The sequence below is a fragment of the Penicillium expansum genome, assembly GCF_000769745.1.
Source record: "Penicillium expansum strain MD-8 chromosome Unknown contig106, whole genome shotgun sequence".
Lineage (NCBI taxonomy): Eukaryota > Fungi > Ascomycota > Eurotiomycetes > Eurotiales > Aspergillaceae > Penicillium > Penicillium expansum.
The window spans coordinates 163,705-184,712 of record NW_015971230.1 but is presented as its reverse complement, the minus strand read 5'-3'; the positions used below and the strand labels follow the sequence as shown (position 1 = coordinate 184,712).

Sequence of the window (21,008 nt, the reverse complement as noted above, 5' to 3'; positions counted from 1 at the left end):
ATTTCTTTAGGCAGTGGTTCGGCATATCTGTCTGCCTTTGTCGTGAATTTTTCTCTCTCAGCATAGCCTGGATGGAGCATGAAAGAACGATCTCATCCATTTCTTTTTTATCTCCTCGTAACTGTTTCAATTAATTCGGATCTTCGAGGGGTGTTGGTCTATCCTTTGTTCTTTCTTTTTCTCGAGGTAAGTTTTTTCGGTTGTATGTCATGACATGTCAGTTCTTCTAGGGGAGTTCATCGTTTTGTTTTCTGTGTGCAGTAAATAGTAGAGTTAATAGTCGAACAATGAATGGAACAATAGTTATGAGTTGATGAGTGCAGCTTCCAAGGTTTCTTTTCGTAGAGATTTCTTTGCCTGCGTCTGCCTGATCGGTCAGGCCTTCCTTGCCAATGTAAAGTAGATGAGAGGTAAATTCCCAATTTTAAAACAGCCTGAGTCGTTTAAACTCCTTTTTTGGACATCACCGTATTATTTTCGAAGTCAACTAGTAGTGAACACAGTCGAAATAAGCAAGGAGAAGCAAGTTGAAGCAATAACAGAAGTATAAAAACAGGCCCGTCACTATTTCTTTGTTATGCGCTATGCCTAATTGAGTTTAGTCAGCCCCTCGCTTAAATTTCGTGTGTGGCTCTCAACTGCGGGAACTTCAACTTTGTATCGCCGACGACCTGATTTTTCAGCTTTAGGATCGCCATTTCCTTTTAACGAAACCGCAATCCGCAACCATGGCGTCGCGTTTCTTCTACGGCAGCGGCAGCGACAGCGACAGCTCGTCTGACGAGGAGGAGGAGGTCTACCGTTCCGGCTCCGGCAGCGAGGAAGATTCTGACCAGGATGACTCCGACTCCGGCTCCAGCACCGACAGCGACGAGGAGGGTGATGAGGGCCGCACCGGTGCCTCTAAGTTCTTGCACGATGACTCCGAAAGCGAGGAGAGTGAGGAGGAGGAGAAGGTTACAGTCGTCAAGTCCGCTAAGGACAAGCGCATCGAGGGCATTGAGAGCACCATCCGTCTGATTGACAACGCCGAGAAGATCAACGACTGGGCTGTTATCGCCACTGGTGAGTCCACACGCTGTCTGGGAGGACTAGAGAGCCAACAAATTTGGAGGGCCCAAGGAACGGCATGAACTGACATGATTTCCACACAGAGTTCGACAACCTGAACCGCCAGATGCTGAAGGTTACTGGGCCTACACCCAAGGTCTACATTCAGGCCGTTGCCGAGCTCGAAGACTTCACCAACGAGACCGCTTCTAAGCAGAAGGCCTCGAACAAGAAGATGAACGCTAGCAACAGCAAGGGCTTCAACGCGGTCAAGCAGAAGATTAAGAAGAACAACAAGGAATACGCCACCCTGGTCGAGAAGTACCGCGCCGATAAGGATGCCTTCATGGCGGACAAGGTTGAGGAGAAGCCCGCCCCTGCTCCTGCTCCCAAGCCCACCAAGATTGAGAAGATCGAGAACTTCGCTGCCGCCGCTGCTGCTGAGGATGATGGATTCGCTACTGTCGGACGTGGTGGCAAGACCCTACAGTACACCCCCGAGAGCATCCTCAAGCACCTCCGTGTCATTGTTGAGTCCCGCGGAAAGAAGAACACCGACCGTGCCGACCAGATCCGCACCATGCAGAAGCTCATCGAGGTTGCCACTACTCCTTACCAACGCATCCGCACCTACATGACCCTGATCTCCACCCGCTTCGATCTGACCGCCACATCCGCCGCCACCTACATGTCAAGTGAGCAATGGCAGGCCGCAAACGAGGAATACTCAGCTCTCCTTTCCGTGTTGGAAGAGAACCGCCAATTCCTTGTCAGCGAAGTTGCTGACGAGTGGGAGGACGACGAGAAGCAACCTACTGTTGCTGAGGGCGAGACCTTCTTCATTCCCGGCTCCGTCGTATCCCTTGTTGAGCACCTCGACGACAGCCTCACAAAGGGTCTCCGCGAGATTGATCCCCACACCTCAGAGTACATTGAGCGCCTCACGGATGAGCAGGCACTTTACTCCTCGCTTGTTCGCTCGCAGCTTTACATTGAAAGCCTCAAGGGTGCTGATAAGAATGGCCAGGACAGCATGAACAGACTGGTTATCAGACGGTTGGAGCACATTTACTTCAAGCCCGCTAATGTCATCGCTATTGTCGAGCAGGCTAAGGACAAGGCAGTTCCCACAAATATCGAGTCAGCAGTTACTGCTACCTATAAGTCTGGGGATATCCAGAGCCTCGTGGCTTCTATCTGCAACTACATGTTCGAACACAGCGACGGCATTCCTCGCGCTCGCGCTATGCTCTGCCAAATTTACTTCCTTGCTCTGCACGACCAATACTACAAGTCTCGTGACTTGATGCTCATGTCTCATCTGACTGAAAACATCGCCACTTTCGACGTCAGCACCCAGATCCTCTTCAACCGCACCCTTGTTCAGATCGGCCTCTGTGCATTCCGCGCTGGCCTCATCTACGAGGCCCAGAACACCCTTGGTGAGATCTGTGGCAGCGGCCGCCAAAAGGAGCTTCTTGCCCAGGGTATCATCATGCAGCGTTACTCCACTGTTTCGCCCGAGCAGGAGCGTCTGGAACGCCAGCGCCAGCTGCCCTTCCACATGCACATCAACCTCGAGCTGCTCGAGTGTGTTTACCTCACCAGCAGTGCTTTGCTTGAGGTGCCTTTGATGGCCCAGACCTCCTCCACCCCCGAGCTTCGCCGCCGCATGATCTCCAAGACCTTCCGCCGCATGTTGGACTACAATGAGCGCCAGGTCTTCACCGGTCCCCCCGAGAACACCCGCGACGGTGTTATTGCCGGAGCCAAGGCTCTTGCCGCTGGTGACTGGAAGCTTTCCGCCTCTACATTCGCCGCGATCAAGATCTGGGACCTCATGCCCCAGCCCGAGTTGATCAAGGCCATGCTGTCCCGCCAGACCCAAGAGGAGGGTCTGCGCACCTACCTCTTCACCTACGCCCCCTACTACGACAGCCTCTCCATCTCTTCTCTGGCCACCATGTTCGAACTCGAGCCCAAGAAGATCATCTCCATCATCTCCCGCATGATCTCGCACGAAGAGCTCGCCGCCGCTCTCGACCAGGTCAACGACGCCATCATCTTCCGCAAGGGCGTCGAGCTCTCCCGTCTCCAGTCCCAGATTGTCACCCTGGCCGACAAGTCCACCAGCCTTCTCGAGTCCAACGAGAAGACCCTCGAGCAGCGTACTCAGGGCATGGCCAATGCCTTCCAGCGCGAACACGGTCCCGGTGCCCGTGGCGGCCGTGGTGGCCGCGGTCGTGGCGGTGGTCGTGGCGGTGCTCGCATTCCCCAGGGCGATCGCCGACCTGGTGGCCAGCAGTTCGGTGGTGGTGCATTGGGCGCAGCGATCAAGGCTTAGATTCTGATGTAATGGCATGTTCTTTCTCTTTTATTTTCCCCCTTTCTTCATGGTTTCTTTTTTACTCCTGTCATCCCCTTCGTGTTAGTACGACCGTTCCTTGTTTTTTAGGTCGGAAAAATTGCCCCGTTTCTGCGCTTTTTTTGTGATTGATCTACATGATATTCACGTATGGAAATGATCGAGAAAGAATCAAGGTGCATACTGGTTAGAAATTGACGGCTTATGGATTAGTTCTTAGTTCTGGTGTGTGTGGTGTTTGTAAAATTTTGTATACTGTAGGAAGTATCCGATACATTCTTCATAGAGCTCGATTGTAGGAACCTCATTGTTATGCGTTATTCCCCCAGTCCACCTCGCTGACGAGGACATATTGAATGTATGGCCTGATCTCTCAGGCAGCGGTGCTACACATCTTGTCGAGAATCCTGGAGACTAGCCAAGTTCACACCCCGGGGGGATGGCCAGATACCCATGACGTGCACTCAGCGTCCCTCCGGCATGAAAGAAACCATCGACCATGCTTTCCATCTTGGGACCCATCTTCTTTCTTCTACATCAGTATTACGGAGCACTCTGCTGAACCTCGTTGACCAGCCTCCTCGTGGATGGTACCTTCGAAGGGACAAGTGGGCTTCTGAGTGACATGAAACCTGGGTTCCAGCTTCTTTGTCACCGATTCTTTCACACTACCAACATCTCAAATGATGCTTTGATTCGGACAAAGAAGTGACACACTCTGTTGTAACCTGGGAACACTCTAGAATTCCTGATTTGTTGCTATTGGTTCGGTGTTTGCAAGCCTCTAGCAAGCTTCAACGATTTCACTTTTCTCGAGTCATTGCAAAGATTGTTGAGGGTATCCTTTTTAGAGATATCATTCTCTCCAATGGCTAGTCCAAGCGCTAGAGATTGAAGAGAGTGCGCAAGTCAGCAAGAAGTTCAAGCAGGCTACGCTATAGCAGACTGAAACTACAACCCTGGCCATATGTTGTACTTTGTTTATTCGCCCTGGTACACTTTGGCAAAGACGTCTGGTCCTTTCATATCTTCATTGATTCGAGTCTTCCATCTCGGATGGGACTTACGGGTACATTGAGATGAAACAAAGTATGTCGAAGCAACCCCAGGGGCTTGATTTCGGAGAGAACAAATATTATCTTCGAGTCATTTCTATTGATGAGCTGCACGCTAGCGGTCCTAGAGTGTTTTCCTAGGCTTCTTTGTTGTCCAGCACATGAGCTTTTCGAAATCCAAAAATAGCATATTGGAAATGGCTCCATCGATCGATTTGTTTCTATCTACGCCAGCATGAAGATATCACTACTCCATAGGCCATCTCAGTTCATCGCGGTTCTTTGTCGCGGTCTACACCACTTCCTCTAGATGTTTACTACAAATATCTTCATCTATATCCCCATCTTAATGCTGCTTCTTCAACCCAAGTTGTCTGGCTCTCTCCTGCCGTGCCACAAGGTCTCTCTTCTTTTCTTCAAGATGCCTCCTCGTCGTAGCACGAAGCGCACGTACTCAGAGCCCCCTGTGGACCCAGATGAATCTACCAAGAAGCGCAAACCGACCAACGGTAGAAGGGCGGGTTCTCCTTCTCCTTCCTCTGATTTTTCATCCGACGAACTTGAAAATGATTTGCCCCTCGAGCCAGAGGACCACGAATATGTTGACTACAGCATGATGTCCCAAGATGGTCAAGTTGAGGGGTACTCACGTCCCCCGAAACAACAGCGATGGAGACACGATGGGGACCAGCCTATTACCGATCCAGCACTTGTCCCAGAAGGCTGGAACGCCGACGAACTAGATCTCGACGTCAATGACATCGATGCTCAAGTCGAGAGGTGTATGGAGAGGATTAGTGACGGAATCTTACCCAACTTCTTTAAGTTCAGACTGTCACAGTATGAGCAAAGAAGGGCTGCTCGCGATAAAATGATCCATTCTGAGCCGGCAGGACTCAGCTGGGACATTGTTCGACGCTTGGATCATTTGAGTATTATCGAAACACATCTCAAGACGGAAGGAGACCCGGATAATCAGCTTCCTAATGTCACGGCGCTCATCAAAGCTTACAGGGAAGGCAAATTGGGATGGTCGAGAGGATGGGTCAGCTACTGGTCGAAGGGTGTGCAGCTCAATACGCCCCAGAAGTTCGACCCGAATCTTCATAAGAAAATGGCTGATGAGTACGATACTACTAAATCGTGGTGGGTGGAAGGTGTAAGTTGATCACAACCGCATGCATATATTATTATGGTTTCTGACTGGAACTATCAAATATAGCTTCAGCCTGCAGGTGGTGGCAGTCTTGGAGGGTTTCACTCCTTTGCGCCGTATACCAATCTCCACAGCATTGAGGTACAGTGTCCATATTGATCTTCCAACTTGTCATTTCCTCTCTCTGACTTAAATTTTTTGTCTTCTCGATAGTTCCCGGTGCATATATCAGCTGATAGTCAACGTCCTGGCGCCGATGGCCTCACCCTATACGTGTGCCATGATACAGGTGCCGATATTATGGCGATACCTCAATGCTACATAGACCAGCTGGAGTCGCTAGGTATTCCAGTTCCAGTTCATGGCTATAAGATCATGGATATCCCTGGCTCCACGTCATGCCACAAGGTTGTGGAGGTTGACGTCCGGGTGACTGACGGCAACAATCAGCCTATATCCCATTGGATGAGAGTACAGGCCTGTGTCCTCCAATCTCAGTCGGAGGACCACTTTGGAATGATTCTTTCGGGGCCTTTCCTGCGGTTTGCGCTCTACACTGCAACATGCCCAGATGGACAGGGAATTCTCTATGTTTGCGATCACAAAAAGGAACTCAGGCAGCTGCCAGCCCTTCCCGACGACTTTGTGCCAAGGGGACCGCCATTTGTGGCTACCACTCCTGCAGCTCCAGGAGGTGGAAAACCACCCCAATTTTTACTAGAACAGACAAAATTCATCAGCCCGGCAACAGCGCAGCCACCTCCAATCCCATTACCAGCAGCCCCCGCGAAGACACCAGCGAAGAGGGGGAAGAAGAAGGGGGGAAAGAAAGGGACCCCCTAGTGTCTAATGCTTTTGTACATGGGTTCTACTCTTTGCCTTTTACTTGCGCTCTCGTTGGTTTGATTCTGTGTTGTTATTCACTCACTTGGCTTCCATACCAGACATGTTTTGGTTTTGGTGTTGGAATTTTGATTTGTCTTTCGTTATACTTTCATTATATATCTGCTTCAATTGACATATAAAATCTCGCTCGCATTTCCAGAACTCCATCAAATCCCCTCCCCTTAAATATTGTCGAGATAGATCCACCAGGCTTTGTTGATAACAAGTCCTTTACAACGCTTTCCCTCAACTAACAAATCACACAGCCTTGGAGTCAGCCGGCCTTCGCCGCCTTGGGAGGGTACTTCTTCCCATCCTTGTCAACTTGAGGTGCGCAGGAACACCACTCGCCTTCGGGAATTGAGTCCATCACTGAAGGAATATGGCTTCCGCAACCCCACCAGGTGACCTTGTCTGTAACAATCAGCTGCTATTCTGTGGATAAAGTGGGTGGAAACTTACTGCAGGTCGAGCAGGTAGCCTTCATACACATGATGGGAATTGATTTGTATATTGGTTTTAGAGGGAGGTTCACTTAAGTGGAACTGTCGGGAGACTTGGCTTTTATATTCTTTTCCCTCCGATATTAGTCATAGCCGTGGCTGCGCGGGGGAAGCCCTGGAGTCGCCGATGTCTGAAGCCCGAATCCCCGATGTATGAGTTTTAGAGGAATTTGATTGGAGTTTGGCAATATGCAGATTAGGGATTCGAGATACATAAGTATTTTATTTTACATAGTAGGCTCTGGAGTAGAACTAGAAGTAGTAAATACGTGAAAATCTGCTTAGTGGGGTTATCGCGGGGAATTCTCCCGTGGCAACTTCAACTATCTCGACGGTCTCGACTATTAAGAACTTCTCCATCATGACGGTCATTGCTGTGGCTGGTGGAACTGGTGGAGTGGGCAAAACTATTGTTGAAAAATTGATCGACTCCAAGTTTGACATTGTCGTTTTATCTCGCAGTGTGCGCAAGTAGAGACACTTTCCACTTGAGCAAGTGACTGACCTCCATTTCAGGTGAAACAGGACTTCGCTTCGCAGAATATTCAAATTGTGCAGATCAACTACGATGATATTCCCTCGATGGCACGTGTGCTTGAGCAACACAATATCCACACCATCATATCCGCCATTGGTCTTGTTTCGGATGAGACAAGTCAGTCTCAGTTGAACTTGATCGAAGCTGCAGAGGCGTCAGCATCGACGAAGAGGTTCATCCCCAGTGAATACTCATTCGTCCAAACCCCCGAGTAGGCTGATCAGCTTCAGCTGTATGCTATTCCATGCTAATATCTGACCCTTTCAAGGTTACTCCCGATTGACCCTAGCATTCAATACTGGCTTGATGCAGCGGATCGTCTCAAGGCTAGTGGCTTAAAATATACCAGGGTAATCCCTGGTTTTTTTATGGACTATTGGGGAATGCCACATGTCCAAACCCACCTGCAGCCCTTCACATTTGGCATTGATATATCCAGCGGCACGGCTGCGATCCCAGGAGATGGGAACAACGTGATCTGTATGACATATACGTACGACATGGCTATTTACCTGGTCAAAGTGCTTAGCCTTGATGAATGGCCTGAATTCAGTGTAATCGTTGGGGATGAAGTTACCTACAACCAGGTTCTCGGCATGGCGGAAGAATTCACCGGTAAGCATATCGCACGCCCTTGTTTGAGATACATCCGTGACCTAATAGTAATTTCCGAAATAGGCAAGAAGTTCAAGGTAACATACGATAGCCTGGAGCAAATCAAGACTGGTGATGTCACCGTCCCTCCTCAGCCAGAGGGAATAGAATACTCATCGGATGAACTCAAAGAGGTAACTGCGTTAGTGAGCAGGCTCACAGTTAACAATGTCTTTCAATTGCCCGGTGATCGTCTCAACAGTCTGTTCCTAGATGTGAAGCCAATTACGATGAGACAATTGCTACACAATGCCTGGAAGAGAAACAGTGCATAAATTTCCCAATACGAACAAGCTTCTCAATTTTGATTTAATGAATGACCATCTGTAATAACAGCGCAAGTCTCAGAGCTCAAAAATCATCCTCCAATTACTTCCATCAAATAATTTGAAAGATCAAAGGCCTTGGCGATATCAGTTATTTGATTTTTTTTTTTTTTTCGAATTATAATGCCAAAAGTTCAGTCATTAACTTGACTATCTAGCAGACAGGCCCAGGACGTTGGACTCCAACACAGACCTGTCGGCCCGGAATCAGGTTCGAGCACCACGGGTTGATATCGTTGTTCCAGCACAGAAGCTGGCTCATGGTGAACTTATTTTGGTTCCGCGCGATGATGTCCCAGCAGGTGTCTCCATTACTGACAGTATAGAACTCGGTGCCTGATTTTGCATCAGCCCAGCTTGAGATGGCGGGGATTTACTTTGGCTCAACTTACAGTATTGGTTCAGCTGCCAGCCTTGGACGGTATTAGTATCGACAGCAGCAGATGTGCCAAGGGAAGCAATTCCCAAAATGCAGATGAGGGATCTGATACCGATGACAACCATTGTGGGCTTTAGAGGCGCGCTCGTACTTGTTTATTATATGACTGGGGGCTAGCAATAAAGCTGAATGAAGCTGAAGATTGTTGAGGATGGAAAGAAGACGACTTGAAAGGGATGGTTTGTTGCCTTTATATGTAGGAGTTAATGAACCCCGAAGTGCTGGATCGAATGTTTGCAGTGGTCTTTTGCCTTGTTGGACAAGTCCATGTGACTTAGGAAGCACTGTACCTGCAAAACAACCGGGTAAGGGCATATAATCCAGCCACAGGTTGCATTCATGATCTGTTATTGCAACCATATTTGCTCCTTGACAATGAGGCTTTTGAAACGATGTGAACAGGAACATCACGACAAGCTCGAAGTTAGCCAATAGATTCAACGAGCTGGTCTTCGCCATGGCTTCATCTTTTCTCATTGATCAATATATGTCTCGGCTCGGCCAATATAGGTACCTCCTGTTTTACGGTTACATTTTCTTTGGATATAATTCCTAAAGAGAGAGTAACCTTGATCCGGGAGTCCCAGTCTGTGATGCAAATAATAGTGTGACAATGAACTGAACCACAGCCATTCACCGGAGGTAGAGCAAAGGTAGCGCAAGCAGATATCTAAGACACAGCTGAATCGTGAGACAAGATCCCAATAGTCATGGTGGTCAGTGAATAATCATTCTAATAAGCGATATATTTAGGCTTAATTATGGTTCGCGGCTATGTGCTGTGGCTAGATTGGGTTGTTATACAGGGTCACATCCCGTTGCATCATCATGGCTTTGAGTAAATAGTTCTTTGCAATAGCTAATTATATGAGATAATTCGGTGAAGAGGTTCGAACTATGGAAATATTTTGCGAGCTCGAACTATTGCTGATACACAAAGATCAAAGTACATTGACCGAACCTATATCGGGGGAGTACAAGGTGTACAGGATCACCCAATTTGAGTCAAATGATTCATATCATGTTATTGATGGTCTAATTGGTGGTAGGGGATTATTGCCACTATATTCTGATCTAACAGTCATATCATGGCTTCCACTCTAGTTCTCTAGTTCACCTACTACATAACACTAAGTTTCATGTAGAACCTCTATTCAAAATCTACGAATAGGATCGGAAAAGAGCTGGGTATAAGAGTGAGGTCTAGATTCAAAACTCAAAAAAGACGTTATCTCGCCATGCAGGCCAATTTAGAAAGTTTCCAAAGTTTAAGTCTTCCAGAATGCCAAAATAAATGTTCTAGGCCACTTCTTCGGCAGGCCGTTACTCCTCCCCGATGAATATCCCGCAGTGAGTACACATAATTAGAAGTTCAATCATGCAGTCTACAGGAATCACAGACCGTGTTTTGGAGCTGACTACCTAGGGGAAATGTCAAGGTCAAATGTATATACATTATTTTGGCCTGAGGCATTAATAATGACTCACCCTGCATGCCTTAATGCCTCAAAGCCTGAATGCCTGAATCTCAGCGGGAAACCTCATGTTGTCTCAACCTACAATTCTTGATCATGATGATTGGAGCCGCGCAGGGATTGCAATCCTGAAGGAACAATCTTGGTGTTACAATACAATCATTTTGTATCATGGATGGGAACGCCAGCAACGTTGTACGCCTTGCCAAGGTATCGACTCGCCCCTAGACGGCCCCCATAGCCCCCATATACTGAGGGAACAACTGTAATTGGATGCTGACTTGCACGCTAAAAAGGCATGCAGTATATGCAGAAGAAAGAAGGTGAAATGTGATGGGACTCGCCCGGTCTGTGTCCCCTGCAGAACATTCGACTTGCCCTGCAAGTACGAGGACACCGTGCGACGCAAGAAAAAGCACGACCGGTAAGTTCTACTTGGCTTGTTGGGTCTTTAAAATTAACGCATATTCACTCACTCACAGCGGGGGAAATATTCATGAGCTGGAACAGCGCATTCAGTCTCTACAAGAAGAGTTGAATGAAGCACATGCATCCAAGAGACGGCGACTGCCGAGTGATGAAGACACAGGCCCAGAGCATGTCCAACCCTCAGAAGCATCCGATTCAGAGTTGCCATCTCCGAAAAATGACACCACTCAAGCATCTTTCGAGGCCGAGGCCGATGGCGACGGAGGGTCATATACCCTTAAAACTCCGAAAGGCGCAATGCGATTTTTTGGTGAGTATTGGCTCACCGGCTATCGTTCCTCAATGGTTACACGAATAGCTGCTGATTCTACCGACTATGCCCAGGCGCATCCTCTCATTTTTCAATCGTTTCCCCTGAGGGTGCGGGCTGGCTTGAAAGCAAGACGGGTAATAATGTATGGCGCCATGCCGTTCAGAGAAACAGCAGTCGATGGAGGCTAGCCGACTGGTATCCCCGAGCTCTTCAAGATGATTTCCAAAGCAGATGCTCGCAACCTTTACCATCCAAGGCGGTCATCTTAGATCTTGTCCATGAATATTTTGACACGTTTAACAAGGCCTTACCGCTCTTCGGGCCGGAAAGTTTCATGGGAATGGTCAGCAGACACTTTTCATGGAATCCTAACGAAAGTCCCTCATGGTGGGCTGCATTTAATATTGTCTTGGCCTTTGCATACATGCGAAGGGCAGAGAGCTCCAGTGCTAGCAGCGATGACTGGCAAAAATGCCTGGGTCATGTCAAAAACGTAATGAACGTGGTCACAGAGCTGTTCATGCGAACCTGCGATCTCCTCGCTGTTCAGGCGCTTCTTGGATTGGCAATTTTCTTTCAGGGCACGCCAAATCCCCAACCTCTGTTCATGTTTGCCGCTGCAGCTGTACGTCTGTCACAATCTATTGGGTTGCACAAATCCAACTCCTTTGGTCTCCCGGAGTCCCAGATTGAAGAGCGGAAAAGAGTCTTCTGGATAGCGTTCATTCTAGACGCCGATATCTGTCAGAGGACCGGCCGTCCTGCTGCCCAAGATACCCGCGATTACAATACTTTACTGCCCCATGAGAACCCACCTGATGGCTTAGGAGTGATGGAGATAGGGAATACCAAAATCAATTTCTTTTCGGCACTAGCCCGATTTGCTTTGATCCAACGGAAAGTTTGCGATGAGCTGTATAGCACCGAGGCATTCAATAAAACCAAAGAACAGTTGATGAAAGATGTGAGGGATTGCTTTGGCGATCTTGAAACATGGGAACGAAGTATCCCACCGAATCTCCGGCCCCGAAGAAACTTTTCGATCGGCCACCATGCCTTCCTTCCGCACATCCTCAGACTTCACTTTGCATACCATTGTTGCTACCTCAATATCCACCGAGTCTGTCTACTTCCTCGGTGCTGGCCGGCCAGCCCACAGAATGAGGGGCTCAATCCCCCAGGTCTGTCGAATGACCGAGAGATATCAATGCAACAGTCAATAGAAGCGGCACGAGCGGCGATTGAACTGATCAGTCAAGTCCGAGACCGCTATGGTCAATCCTTTGAATGGTAAGCTCATCTGATGTGTTGAACTTTTGCTGGTCTCTAACACATCACACAGGAGCATTGTTTACTTCCCAGGAGCAGCCTTGGTTGCATTGTTCTCCCAAATTCTCATTGATCCTTCACGTCCTGACACTGAATCGGATATTGCTATGATCCATGGGGTTGTCAGCTTCCTATCAAAGGTCGCATCCCAAGAACAAGATACATACTTAGACTATGTATTAGCATTATGCTCTGATTTCGAAAGTGCAGCCAGGAAAGAGCTGCATCGGGCCAGAAATCCCGAGCCAGAGTCTGTGGGTGATAATCAGCCAGTTGCCATTCGTCCGCAAGGGCAAACGTGGGCACAGAATGACTACCTGCCCCCAAACTCTTTCCCGGCTGTTTTCAATCCCACGCAACCGACTGAAAATGATGGCAGCAACATAATGTCTACTGATCAAGGTTTCTATACTACAGGACCACTATCGTTACCCGCTCCTCTTTCTTGGAACTGGCAAGACATGCTAGCAGGTGTCCCTCCGGCGTATGATTTTGGTGCATATGATTTAACTGAAAACACTGGAGAGTTGTGAATTTGAACATTATTGAATTCATGGAGTTCTATCGTATAACTATACTAATATGACAACCCAGAAAGTCTCTCTGGAATATGATCATGCCAGGTGATGCTTTGATCATGATGGCAATTCGGAACAGGAGCATTCTTCCAAATAGGACTTGCGTCCTTGTCATCTAGTCTGGCCACGGGTCTCAACATATCCATCCGCCCCCATGGGCTATCTTCAAAGCGCATCATAAATGGAGAGTCTTGTGCAAGATATTCCGGGAAAACCCGTTTCCACCCATCAATAACCTGGATCATAATCTCCGAGACGAACTGATCCGGAGATGAGCGCGCGAATTTGAATGTGTCGAGGGTTTTTTCTACCACTTCAACGGGGTAGAGGCCAACTTCGGGGTCTACCAGAATCGCGTCTCCAGCCACAAGCGAGCTCACAACGTGATACGAGCCACCTTTCTGAGCCCTATCCCGAATAGCCAACATTGTCGCCAAAGCACCGACAACACCAGTAGTCATATCAGAGATCGGCAGCGGTGGAAGAACACTCGTTCCTTCATCAAATCCCAACGACCGACCCATCACGTATGAAGCACCAGATGCGGCATCCCCGATCTGCTGCCAACCAGGTCTCTCGGCGAATGGACCAGATGGACCGTAACAGTTTTCATCGACGTAGACAATGCCTTTGTTTCTTCTGGCTGCCACATCCAACATATTTTGCAGACCTAGTCCCTTCCGGTCCAGTGACCCATACCGGAAGCCCTGGACAAACACGTCTGCATCGCCCACCAACTCCTTGAGTCGGGCCATTTCCTCCTCCTTTCCAATATCGAGATCGATCGTGCGTTTTCCGGCGTTGAGGGTTAATTGGAGGACCTGTTTGAAGATGATTAGTGTTTGGTTTCAGAACAAGAAGAATGATCCACTTCACTCACATTCAAATCCGCCAATCTACTACAGTTGACACGGATGACATCTGCACCGAACGATGCGAGAATTACTCCAACGGTGGGACCAGCGATAATTCGCACCATCTCCACGACCTTGATCCCAGCCAGAGGCCGACGATCAGGGAGCTGAGTTAAGGGAACTGACGGCGTCGGTTGCGCATACGACTCACGCGTGTAATTCACGAGAGGGTATTCCGCAAGCCGCTTCCCCATTTCAGTCTTCCTCCAGCCTTCGGGAGAGTAGCAGATGCTCCCACATAATCCATGTCTCACATTATGCATCTCAAGTTCATCAGGACTCCATTTCTGCACATGTTCCCGAATATAGTCGTATCCCTCCTGGAATGATTTCAACGGCACGTCCATGTTGATCCCCATCGAGCAGAGCGTCTTGCTTGCATCCAGCGACCCATGGAGTTGATACCACACCCCGGAGTCCTTGGTGGGATACAGCGCAGTGGCTCGGCCAGCTAATGGACCGACCCCGAATCCCTTCTCGAAGTCCCTGTCGAAGATGTTGGGAAGTTCGCGGGCCCGTGCAAGAGTGGAAATGTCTTTGCCATTCACGAATGCCGTGAACGTCGATGCAAGCCAGATTCCAGCATGGTCTGTGTTTACAGTCACGCTGGCTTCCTTGGCTAGCTTGCCATCCCGTAGCTCAAGAAGTTCGTTTGCCACCAGCCCGCACATGGCATGCAAAGCCGCTGTCACGACGGGGGACTTCATCGGACCGGGGACCATAGGGTCCGGCCGGCCTTCAAAGCTGACAGTATCCCATAGCGCAGTGTCTTTTGTGAAACCTGGTGTTCGTGACGCCAGCAGTTCAAAGACTCGACGGGAATCCTCCGGTACAGGGAGGGCGGTCTTATCGATATAGGTTCCGGGTCCGTATACCTCGTTTCCGGGGATAGTCTCGTGCATTTTAGCTCAAAGACAAAGGGACAAAATAACAAAGAGGACAAAGGATGTGACAATTGCGATTGTTAAGCGAATCTTCACGGGTTCTCGAAAATACACCGCTGCCGATGATCCCCCATTTATACTTACACGGGCAAATTTATGCAAAGTCCTTAGACTCAATTAAATCTCCAACCCGAGTTACAACACACCAATTCGTGTTTTCTTTTTTGGACTACATCCAAATCTTACCAACTCCAACAATCGCGAGAACATCCTACTGGTCCATAAATGGGGTACCTTCCTCATTGGGTATGAAGCGATGTGATCCCCCCCGCAGCCAGCGCTTTGAAAAAACCGCCACGGAAGGAATAAGCAAAAAGCCCACGGAATTATGTTAACAGGTTGGATTCAGCCTCAAAAACTAGACCTAAATTATGAACGAATGTTTATCACTCTTATTTAATTCGTTCAATCAGTGGGGAACTAGTTCCGGAGTAGTTCCACGGCCCACGGAGTTTATGACTCGACGGATTTCCCGTGGGATTCTTTTCTTGTGCTTTTGCCTCGGTGCTCTTCTCCAACCGAGGGGGTTCATGACTTGGAATAACCATTCGAATATAATAGTAGCATTCAATTCAAACTGTTTCGTTATACTCTACAACCTTTTAGTCTAAAATCAACCACTTATCTCAATATTTCTTGAAAAAAGAAAAATAAGATCTACAACACTATACAATGTCTGCCAATTCAAGTGAAAATAGCCGACCAGTCAGAGTCGCCAATTGCTCTGGTTTTCATGGTATGGAGAACATCTAAATTAAACCCAACAACCAACAGTACTAATGTACAAAAGGCGATCCTGCATACGAGATGTATCGTCAAGCCACTCTGGGAGATGTTGACTTTATCACGGGCGATTACCTGGCGGGTACGTTGCTTGGCAATATGAACTAAAGAAAGTACTAAGTACTAATTGAGCTAAGAGGTCAACATGGCAAATAATGCCCAGGCCTATCAACGTGGCGAACATCCCGGATACGAGCAGACAGCCTGGGAAGGTATCCAGCAGAGCATTGACGTGATCGCCGAAAAGGGCATCAAAGTCGTATTAAACGGAGGAGCTCTTAATCCCAAAGGGCTAGCTCTGAAAGTGCACGAACTCGTTAGTACAGTCTTCGCCCAACTATATGAATATAGACATATACTAACTAAAGCGTAACAGATCAACAAAAAAGGCCTCGCTATGCGAGTAGCTTACCTATCAGGAGATGACCTCTACACAAAACTCGGCCCTAACATGCCGCAATCCGCAGAAGGACTCCAACACCTCGACGCAGGAAATACTTCCGTCAAACCTAGCCCTCTCACATATGCATTCACCAACACCTCCAAGCCCGTCCCTATGGTCTCAGCGCACGCATACCTCGGAGCCCGGGGAATTGTGGACGGGCTCCGCCGTGGAGCAGATATAATTATCTGCGGCCGAGTTGCAGATGCCAGTCCTGTTATTGCGGCTGCATGGTACTGGCACTCCTGGTCGGAGTCGGACTATGACCGTCTGGCCGGGTCCCTGGTGGCGGGTCACCTTATTGAGTGCTCGGCCTATGTTACTGGCGGCAACTTCTCTGGGTTTGACCGACACCCATTTGACACTTTTATTGAGCCGGGATTTCCCATTGCAGAGATTGATGTTGATGGATCGTGTGTTGTTGCGAAACATCCTGGAACTGGCGGTATGATTGATGTCGATACTGTTCGGTGTCAACTTTTGTATGAGCTTCAAGGAAATGTCTACTTGAACAGTGATGTCAGTGCTATGCTGGACGATGTTGTTGTTGAGCAAGCTGGAAAGGATAGGTAAGTGTCTTTTTTTTCCGTCGTTCTGTTGATATACTTGCTAAATCTACGTCTAGGGTTCGTGTTCATGGCATACGAGGCTATGCCCCTCCTCCAACAACCAAGCTGGCAGTATTCTATCCTGGTGGCTTCGAGGCTCAGATCTTACTGAATGCTACTGGATATGGCACTGATGAGAAGTGGGATCTGATCGAAAGACAAATCCGACACTTCATTCCAAAAGAATCCATCGATCGGATTTACACACTCGAATTCCAAAGGTAACTTTATTTCATCTTCCAAATCCAACTTGAACCAGCGTTGACGTCGATATGTGAAAATCCAGAATTGGTATTCCTGCTCCAAACCCTAGTTCACAGCGACAAAGCACCACATACCTACGGGTCTTTGTTGCTGCAGTCGAGGCCGACGCTGTTCTCGCTGTCGGAAAAGCAATGAAAGACATTTCTCTTAAGCATTTTTCAGGTGCGAACAAATATCTGCTATATTAAAATCCATGCTCCTAGCTGACTTCGACTATGCGCATTTTAGGATTCCACTCCTCCCTCGACATGCGCACAGCGGTCCCACGCCCATTCCTAGCCTATTATCCTGCTATAGTCAAACAGGATGATCTCAACGAGGAGATTAATTTCATCGATGGACCCGATTCTATCATCTCATTCCCAACAGGTCATCCTTCAGCGTACAAAGCTTTGGAGCCACGTGCAAGCTACAACCACAATTCATCCAGCGATGAAGTCGCCCTCCTCCAATCTCCAACTCGGTCTATTCGATTGGGAGACATTGCTCTTGCCCGGTCTGGTGACAAAGGATCTAACCTCAACTTTGGAATATTTGTCCCTGATGCCACTCACTGGTCTTGGCTGCGGTCTTATATGAGCATTGAAAGAATGCGAGAGATGCTCGCTGATGACAATGACTGGGATGAGTCGTTCTTGGTTGAGAGAGTGGAATTCCCGCACATTCATGCTGTGCACTTTGTGGTCTATGGTATTCTTGGTCGGGGTGTTAGCAGCTCGAGTCGATTGGATGGGTTTGGCAAGGGCTTTGCGGACTATGTGCGTGATAAGGTTGTTGAAGTTCCTGTGGAGATTCTAGATTGAATTTTATTTGTATCGCGGAACATATTATAAGATATATTGATCAGTGAGATGCAGAAATTTGATCGTGAAGTCTATTAGACACAAGTTGAGTATGCTTAACATTCTTGAATCAGTGAACAATGCACACGTTGCATTAAACATCAAATGCTAGAACATGTTCAATCGTCTCGTTCATGAGACTGCCAGAACAGCGACAGCCCAAGGATCCATGTTTATTGAATAATTCCCTTGTCCATTGAACACACTGGTGGTGGCAGTTTGGATTTTCACGTTGAAAGGTGTGTTGCCCTGGTACTTGGGGCCAGCAAGCATCTCCAGTTTACCAGATTTGGTTCCTGGTATACTTACCTTAACAGTCTGGTGCTCGGGACCATAATTTGCCAGTTTCAAGTAGTATTGTGAACCTGTCTTCGAAGCAACCCAGTAAACAGGTCCAAATGCTGCTGATGAGTGAACTGGAAGAATGGTGTCACCCTTGTTGGATGCGAACATCTTTTGCACAAAATATGAAACCGAAGGTGTGACGGAGTCGGGAGCCGAATTGAAACCGTATAGAGTGGGCTATGATTAAGAACAGCGTGGTCAGCTATATTCCTGGTGTTCTTTTGACATCTTTTCGATAGATAATCTTACCGACCAAGAGACGAAATCAAAGTGCTGCATCAAGGGTGCGTAAGCCACCATCTTGACAATATCACTGTTGCGCTCCATTCCAATCATGTACACGGCCTCACTGCAACTGCCCTGCACGTATGGCCAGTATGTTCCTGTCTCTTCTGTAGTATTGCGACATCCAAACTCGCCAATCATCACTGACTGGTTCCGCGGCTGGTTATCAAACTGGTCGAACAATTTCACAAAGTCGTCTGGTGCTCGGTACAGATGAAGATCAATGATGACATTTTCGGGAAGCGGAGATGGCAGACAAGAATAGTTCCCATGGGAAGCAACAAACGTGATGTGTGGGTACTTGTCGTGGATGGCCTTATAAATTTGATTGAAACGATCCGGATAGGTGTCACAGCCACCAGTAAGGTCATCTTCGTTGCCAATTTCAATAAGATCAACCTTCCATGGTTCTTTACGACCGTTCTGGGCTCGCAGTTTGCCATAATGTGTTGAAGAGTCGCCAAAGAGATATTCCATCTCATTCATGATATCCTCGACAAAAGGTTCAAGGTCTGGCCCGGAGAGGATGTCCCCATAGGACTTTCCCGACCACACAGCCAGGAGTGGCGCCATGTTCATGTCTTCACACCACCACAGATACTCGTCCAGGCCGAGGGCATCTGTATTGGGGTAAAACCAGTCGCTTTCTCTTCCTGGGCGGTCGACCACGGGTCCAATCGTGGTGTTCCACTTCCAGCGAGAATCAACTTCTAAGCCTTCGAGATTGTTCCCGCCCGGGAACCGGAGAAACGCTGGATTGACCTCGTCCAGAAACATTGCGACGTGATCTCGCAACCCATTTTCTCTTTCTTTGAAAGTAGGAGGAAACAGTTGGATTAAGCCAAAGTTCAACGAGCTACCAGCAACCTTTGATCCATCAAACGTCAAATGCCACTCATTATCCCCTTTTGGTGTATAAGTAGTGTTGAACATAGTTTTGAATTCTGTGAATTTTGAATCCGTACTCTTGACGGTCAAATTATGATCAGCATATATCGAGCCACTATGCGACCCAACAAGCTGCAGGTTGATGGTTCCCGAGTAGTTGCCCATCATCCAGAATGAACAGTTATATGTGGCACCCGTGATTGGAATTCCGTTGTAACCGGTATTGGCAAAGCCAACATACTCTGTTACACCTTCTTGTACTTCGACGTTGAGCGAGGACGTAATTGCTTTGCTGACGGGTTTTGAGGTATCCTGGAAGATTGTCACATCTCCCACCGGAGCGTAGGAAGTCAAACCAAGACTAGTTCCTTGAAACCCATTGTTTTGCAGCAATTGTCCGTGGATTCCACCATCGCCTTGGAATAGTTAGTCATTTTCTTAATCAACAGGTTCAAGCTCCCTACCAGAATGATCCATTTCCTAACAATATCAAAGGTTAGCAACACAATTACTTGCCGTAATCATAGAGCTAATTTATTGCTCACCTCGAACATAACTCCATATAGAAGCGGACTCGACTTATTACCACCCTCCCTTGCGACTATCAGACTGATGGGAACAGTCGAACTATTCCCTTTAGTGGAATTATCCCCTTCAGCCAGCGCGCCTATTAGGCACGTAGCGAGCAAAACAATAGATGTCGCGAGGCCGGCGCATGTCACAGATTCAGACTTCATGACGAGTTAGAATCTATACAGGATATGTATAGCAATAAGTTGCAGAAGAGCGAAGAGAATCAGTAAAAACCCATGCTAGGGAAAGTCAAGGTTTTCGAGAGAAAAGGCACTGCCCCTGTCTTAGATGGAGTGACTTGCATGACTGTAGGGTGTGATTCGTTCGTGTTGGACCTGGCCTGACAGGTGTTCTCCACAGAGGCATCATGGACCCCGAGATGGATACGCATGCAAATCATCATGCTGAGACACAGGTTATAGAACCTTGGATCTGCCAACATTCCAACATGTAGGGAGGCGGGCATCTAATCACGACAAGCGTCTTCTGAACATTTCATTGGATCGTGCTATTAATTATCTTGCACATGTCAATCTTGCTTTATTCCTGCGCCATGCGTTGTGCATTAGTGTAAGTTGTTCATTGAGCGTTGAGAGAAGTCATGACGTCGGATACTCCCGAGGTCGGATCGACCTCGGGGTACATGGATTCGGGCTTGAACCTAAGCACATCATAGTCGATCCTTTGATTACCAGTGATCTGCATAGTGAAAAGGTGATATCGAGATTCAGCTGACCGTGCACTAGGCTATACCGTTGTACGATGTACGATGTACGATGTTGTGTCGAGACGGCAAGTGTGTCCATCCAAATTTCGCCTTGAAATTCAGGCGAAAACATTTTTCTTAAACTATGAGTGGGCACATGTAGCAAACTGATTCCTTCTCACTTCTAGTAAAACACAAAGGACTATCAAACAAGACGATCAAAGAATAGGCTGAAAGAAAAAGCTGTCTCGAGATGAAGGCGGTATCTGATCTGCCACTATATCATATGTATTTCCAAATCGGTATTAGCTTTCTTTCT

At 47.9% G+C, this 21,008-nt stretch overlaps 8 protein-coding genes across 8 annotated transcripts; 5 read left to right on the top strand and 3 right to left on the bottom strand.

Annotated features, from left to right (window-relative positions):
* Positions 1 to 728: 728 nt before the first annotated feature.
* On the top strand, positions 729 to 3,394 carry nip1 (translation initiation factor eIF3 core subunit c; the record flags this gene model as incomplete). Its single annotated transcript, XM_016740753.1, has 2 exons — positions 729 to 1,065; positions 1,155 to 3,394. 2 exons carry the CDS (start codon positions 729 to 731, stop codon positions 3,392 to 3,394), a joined length of 2,577 nt encoding a protein of 858 aa, XP_016601366.1.
* A 1,425-nt stretch (positions 3,395 to 4,819) lies between these two features.
* PEX2_034770 (uncharacterized protein) lies at positions 4,820 to 6,469 on the top strand (the record flags this gene model as incomplete). Its single annotated transcript, XM_016740752.1, has 3 exons — positions 4,820 to 5,629; positions 5,693 to 5,767; positions 5,840 to 6,469. The coding sequence occupies 3 exons, from the start codon at positions 4,820 to 4,822 to the stop codon at positions 6,467 to 6,469; spliced, it is 1,515 nt and encodes a 504-aa protein (XP_016601365.1).
* Positions 6,470 to 6,785: 316 nt separating this feature from the next.
* On the bottom strand, positions 6,786 to 7,004 carry PEX2_034760 (uncharacterized protein; the record flags this gene model as incomplete). The annotated part of the gene is made up of 2 exons (XM_016740751.1): positions 6,786 to 6,925; positions 6,974 to 7,004. 2 exons carry the CDS (start codon positions 7,002 to 7,004, stop codon positions 6,786 to 6,788), a joined length of 171 nt encoding a protein of 56 aa, XP_016601364.1.
* Positions 7,005 to 7,375: 371 nt separating this feature from the next.
* Positions 7,376 to 8,872, top strand: PEX2_034750 (uncharacterized protein; the record flags this gene model as incomplete). Its single annotated transcript, XM_016740750.1, has 5 exons — positions 7,376 to 7,477; positions 7,531 to 7,763; positions 7,821 to 8,167; positions 8,231 to 8,348; positions 8,698 to 8,872. The coding sequence occupies 5 exons, from the start codon at positions 7,376 to 7,378 to the stop codon at positions 8,870 to 8,872; spliced, it is 975 nt and encodes a 324-aa protein (XP_016601363.1).
* A 1,745-nt stretch (positions 8,873 to 10,617) lies between these two features.
* On the top strand, positions 10,618 to 13,050 carry PEX2_034740 (fungal specific transcription factor domain-containing protein; the record flags this gene model as incomplete). Its single annotated transcript, XM_016740749.1, has 5 exons — positions 10,618 to 10,641; positions 10,833 to 10,870; positions 10,929 to 11,185; positions 11,260 to 12,478; positions 12,531 to 13,050. The coding sequence occupies 5 exons, from the start codon at positions 10,618 to 10,620 to the stop codon at positions 13,048 to 13,050; spliced, it is 2,058 nt and encodes a 685-aa protein (XP_016601362.1).
* A 44-nt stretch (positions 13,051 to 13,094) lies between these two features.
* PEX2_034730 (CoA-transferase family III) lies at positions 13,095 to 14,911 on the bottom strand (the record flags this gene model as incomplete). The annotated part of the gene is made up of 2 exons (XM_016740748.1): positions 13,095 to 13,916; positions 13,976 to 14,911. The coding sequence occupies 2 exons, from the start codon at positions 14,909 to 14,911 to the stop codon at positions 13,095 to 13,097; spliced, it is 1,758 nt and encodes a 585-aa protein (XP_016601361.1).
* A 714-nt stretch (positions 14,912 to 15,625) lies between these two features.
* Positions 15,626 to 17,853, top strand: PEX2_034720 (acyclic terpene utilization AtuA family protein; the record flags this gene model as incomplete). Its single annotated transcript, XM_016740747.1, has 7 exons — positions 15,626 to 15,689; positions 15,744 to 15,818; positions 15,874 to 16,052; positions 16,113 to 16,747; positions 16,804 to 17,007; positions 17,073 to 17,212; positions 17,279 to 17,853. 7 exons carry the CDS (start codon positions 15,626 to 15,628, stop codon positions 17,851 to 17,853), a joined length of 1,872 nt encoding a protein of 623 aa, XP_016601360.1.
* Positions 17,854 to 18,024: 171 nt separating this feature from the next.
* On the bottom strand, positions 18,025 to 20,147 carry PEX2_034710 (Glycoside hydrolase, superfamily; the record flags this gene model as incomplete). Its single annotated transcript, XM_016740746.1, has 4 exons — positions 18,025 to 18,414; positions 18,487 to 19,826; positions 19,875 to 19,890; positions 19,956 to 20,147. 4 exons carry the CDS (start codon positions 20,145 to 20,147, stop codon positions 18,025 to 18,027), a joined length of 1,938 nt encoding a protein of 645 aa, XP_016601359.1.
* Between the last annotated feature and the right edge of the window lie 861 nt (positions 20,148 to 21,008).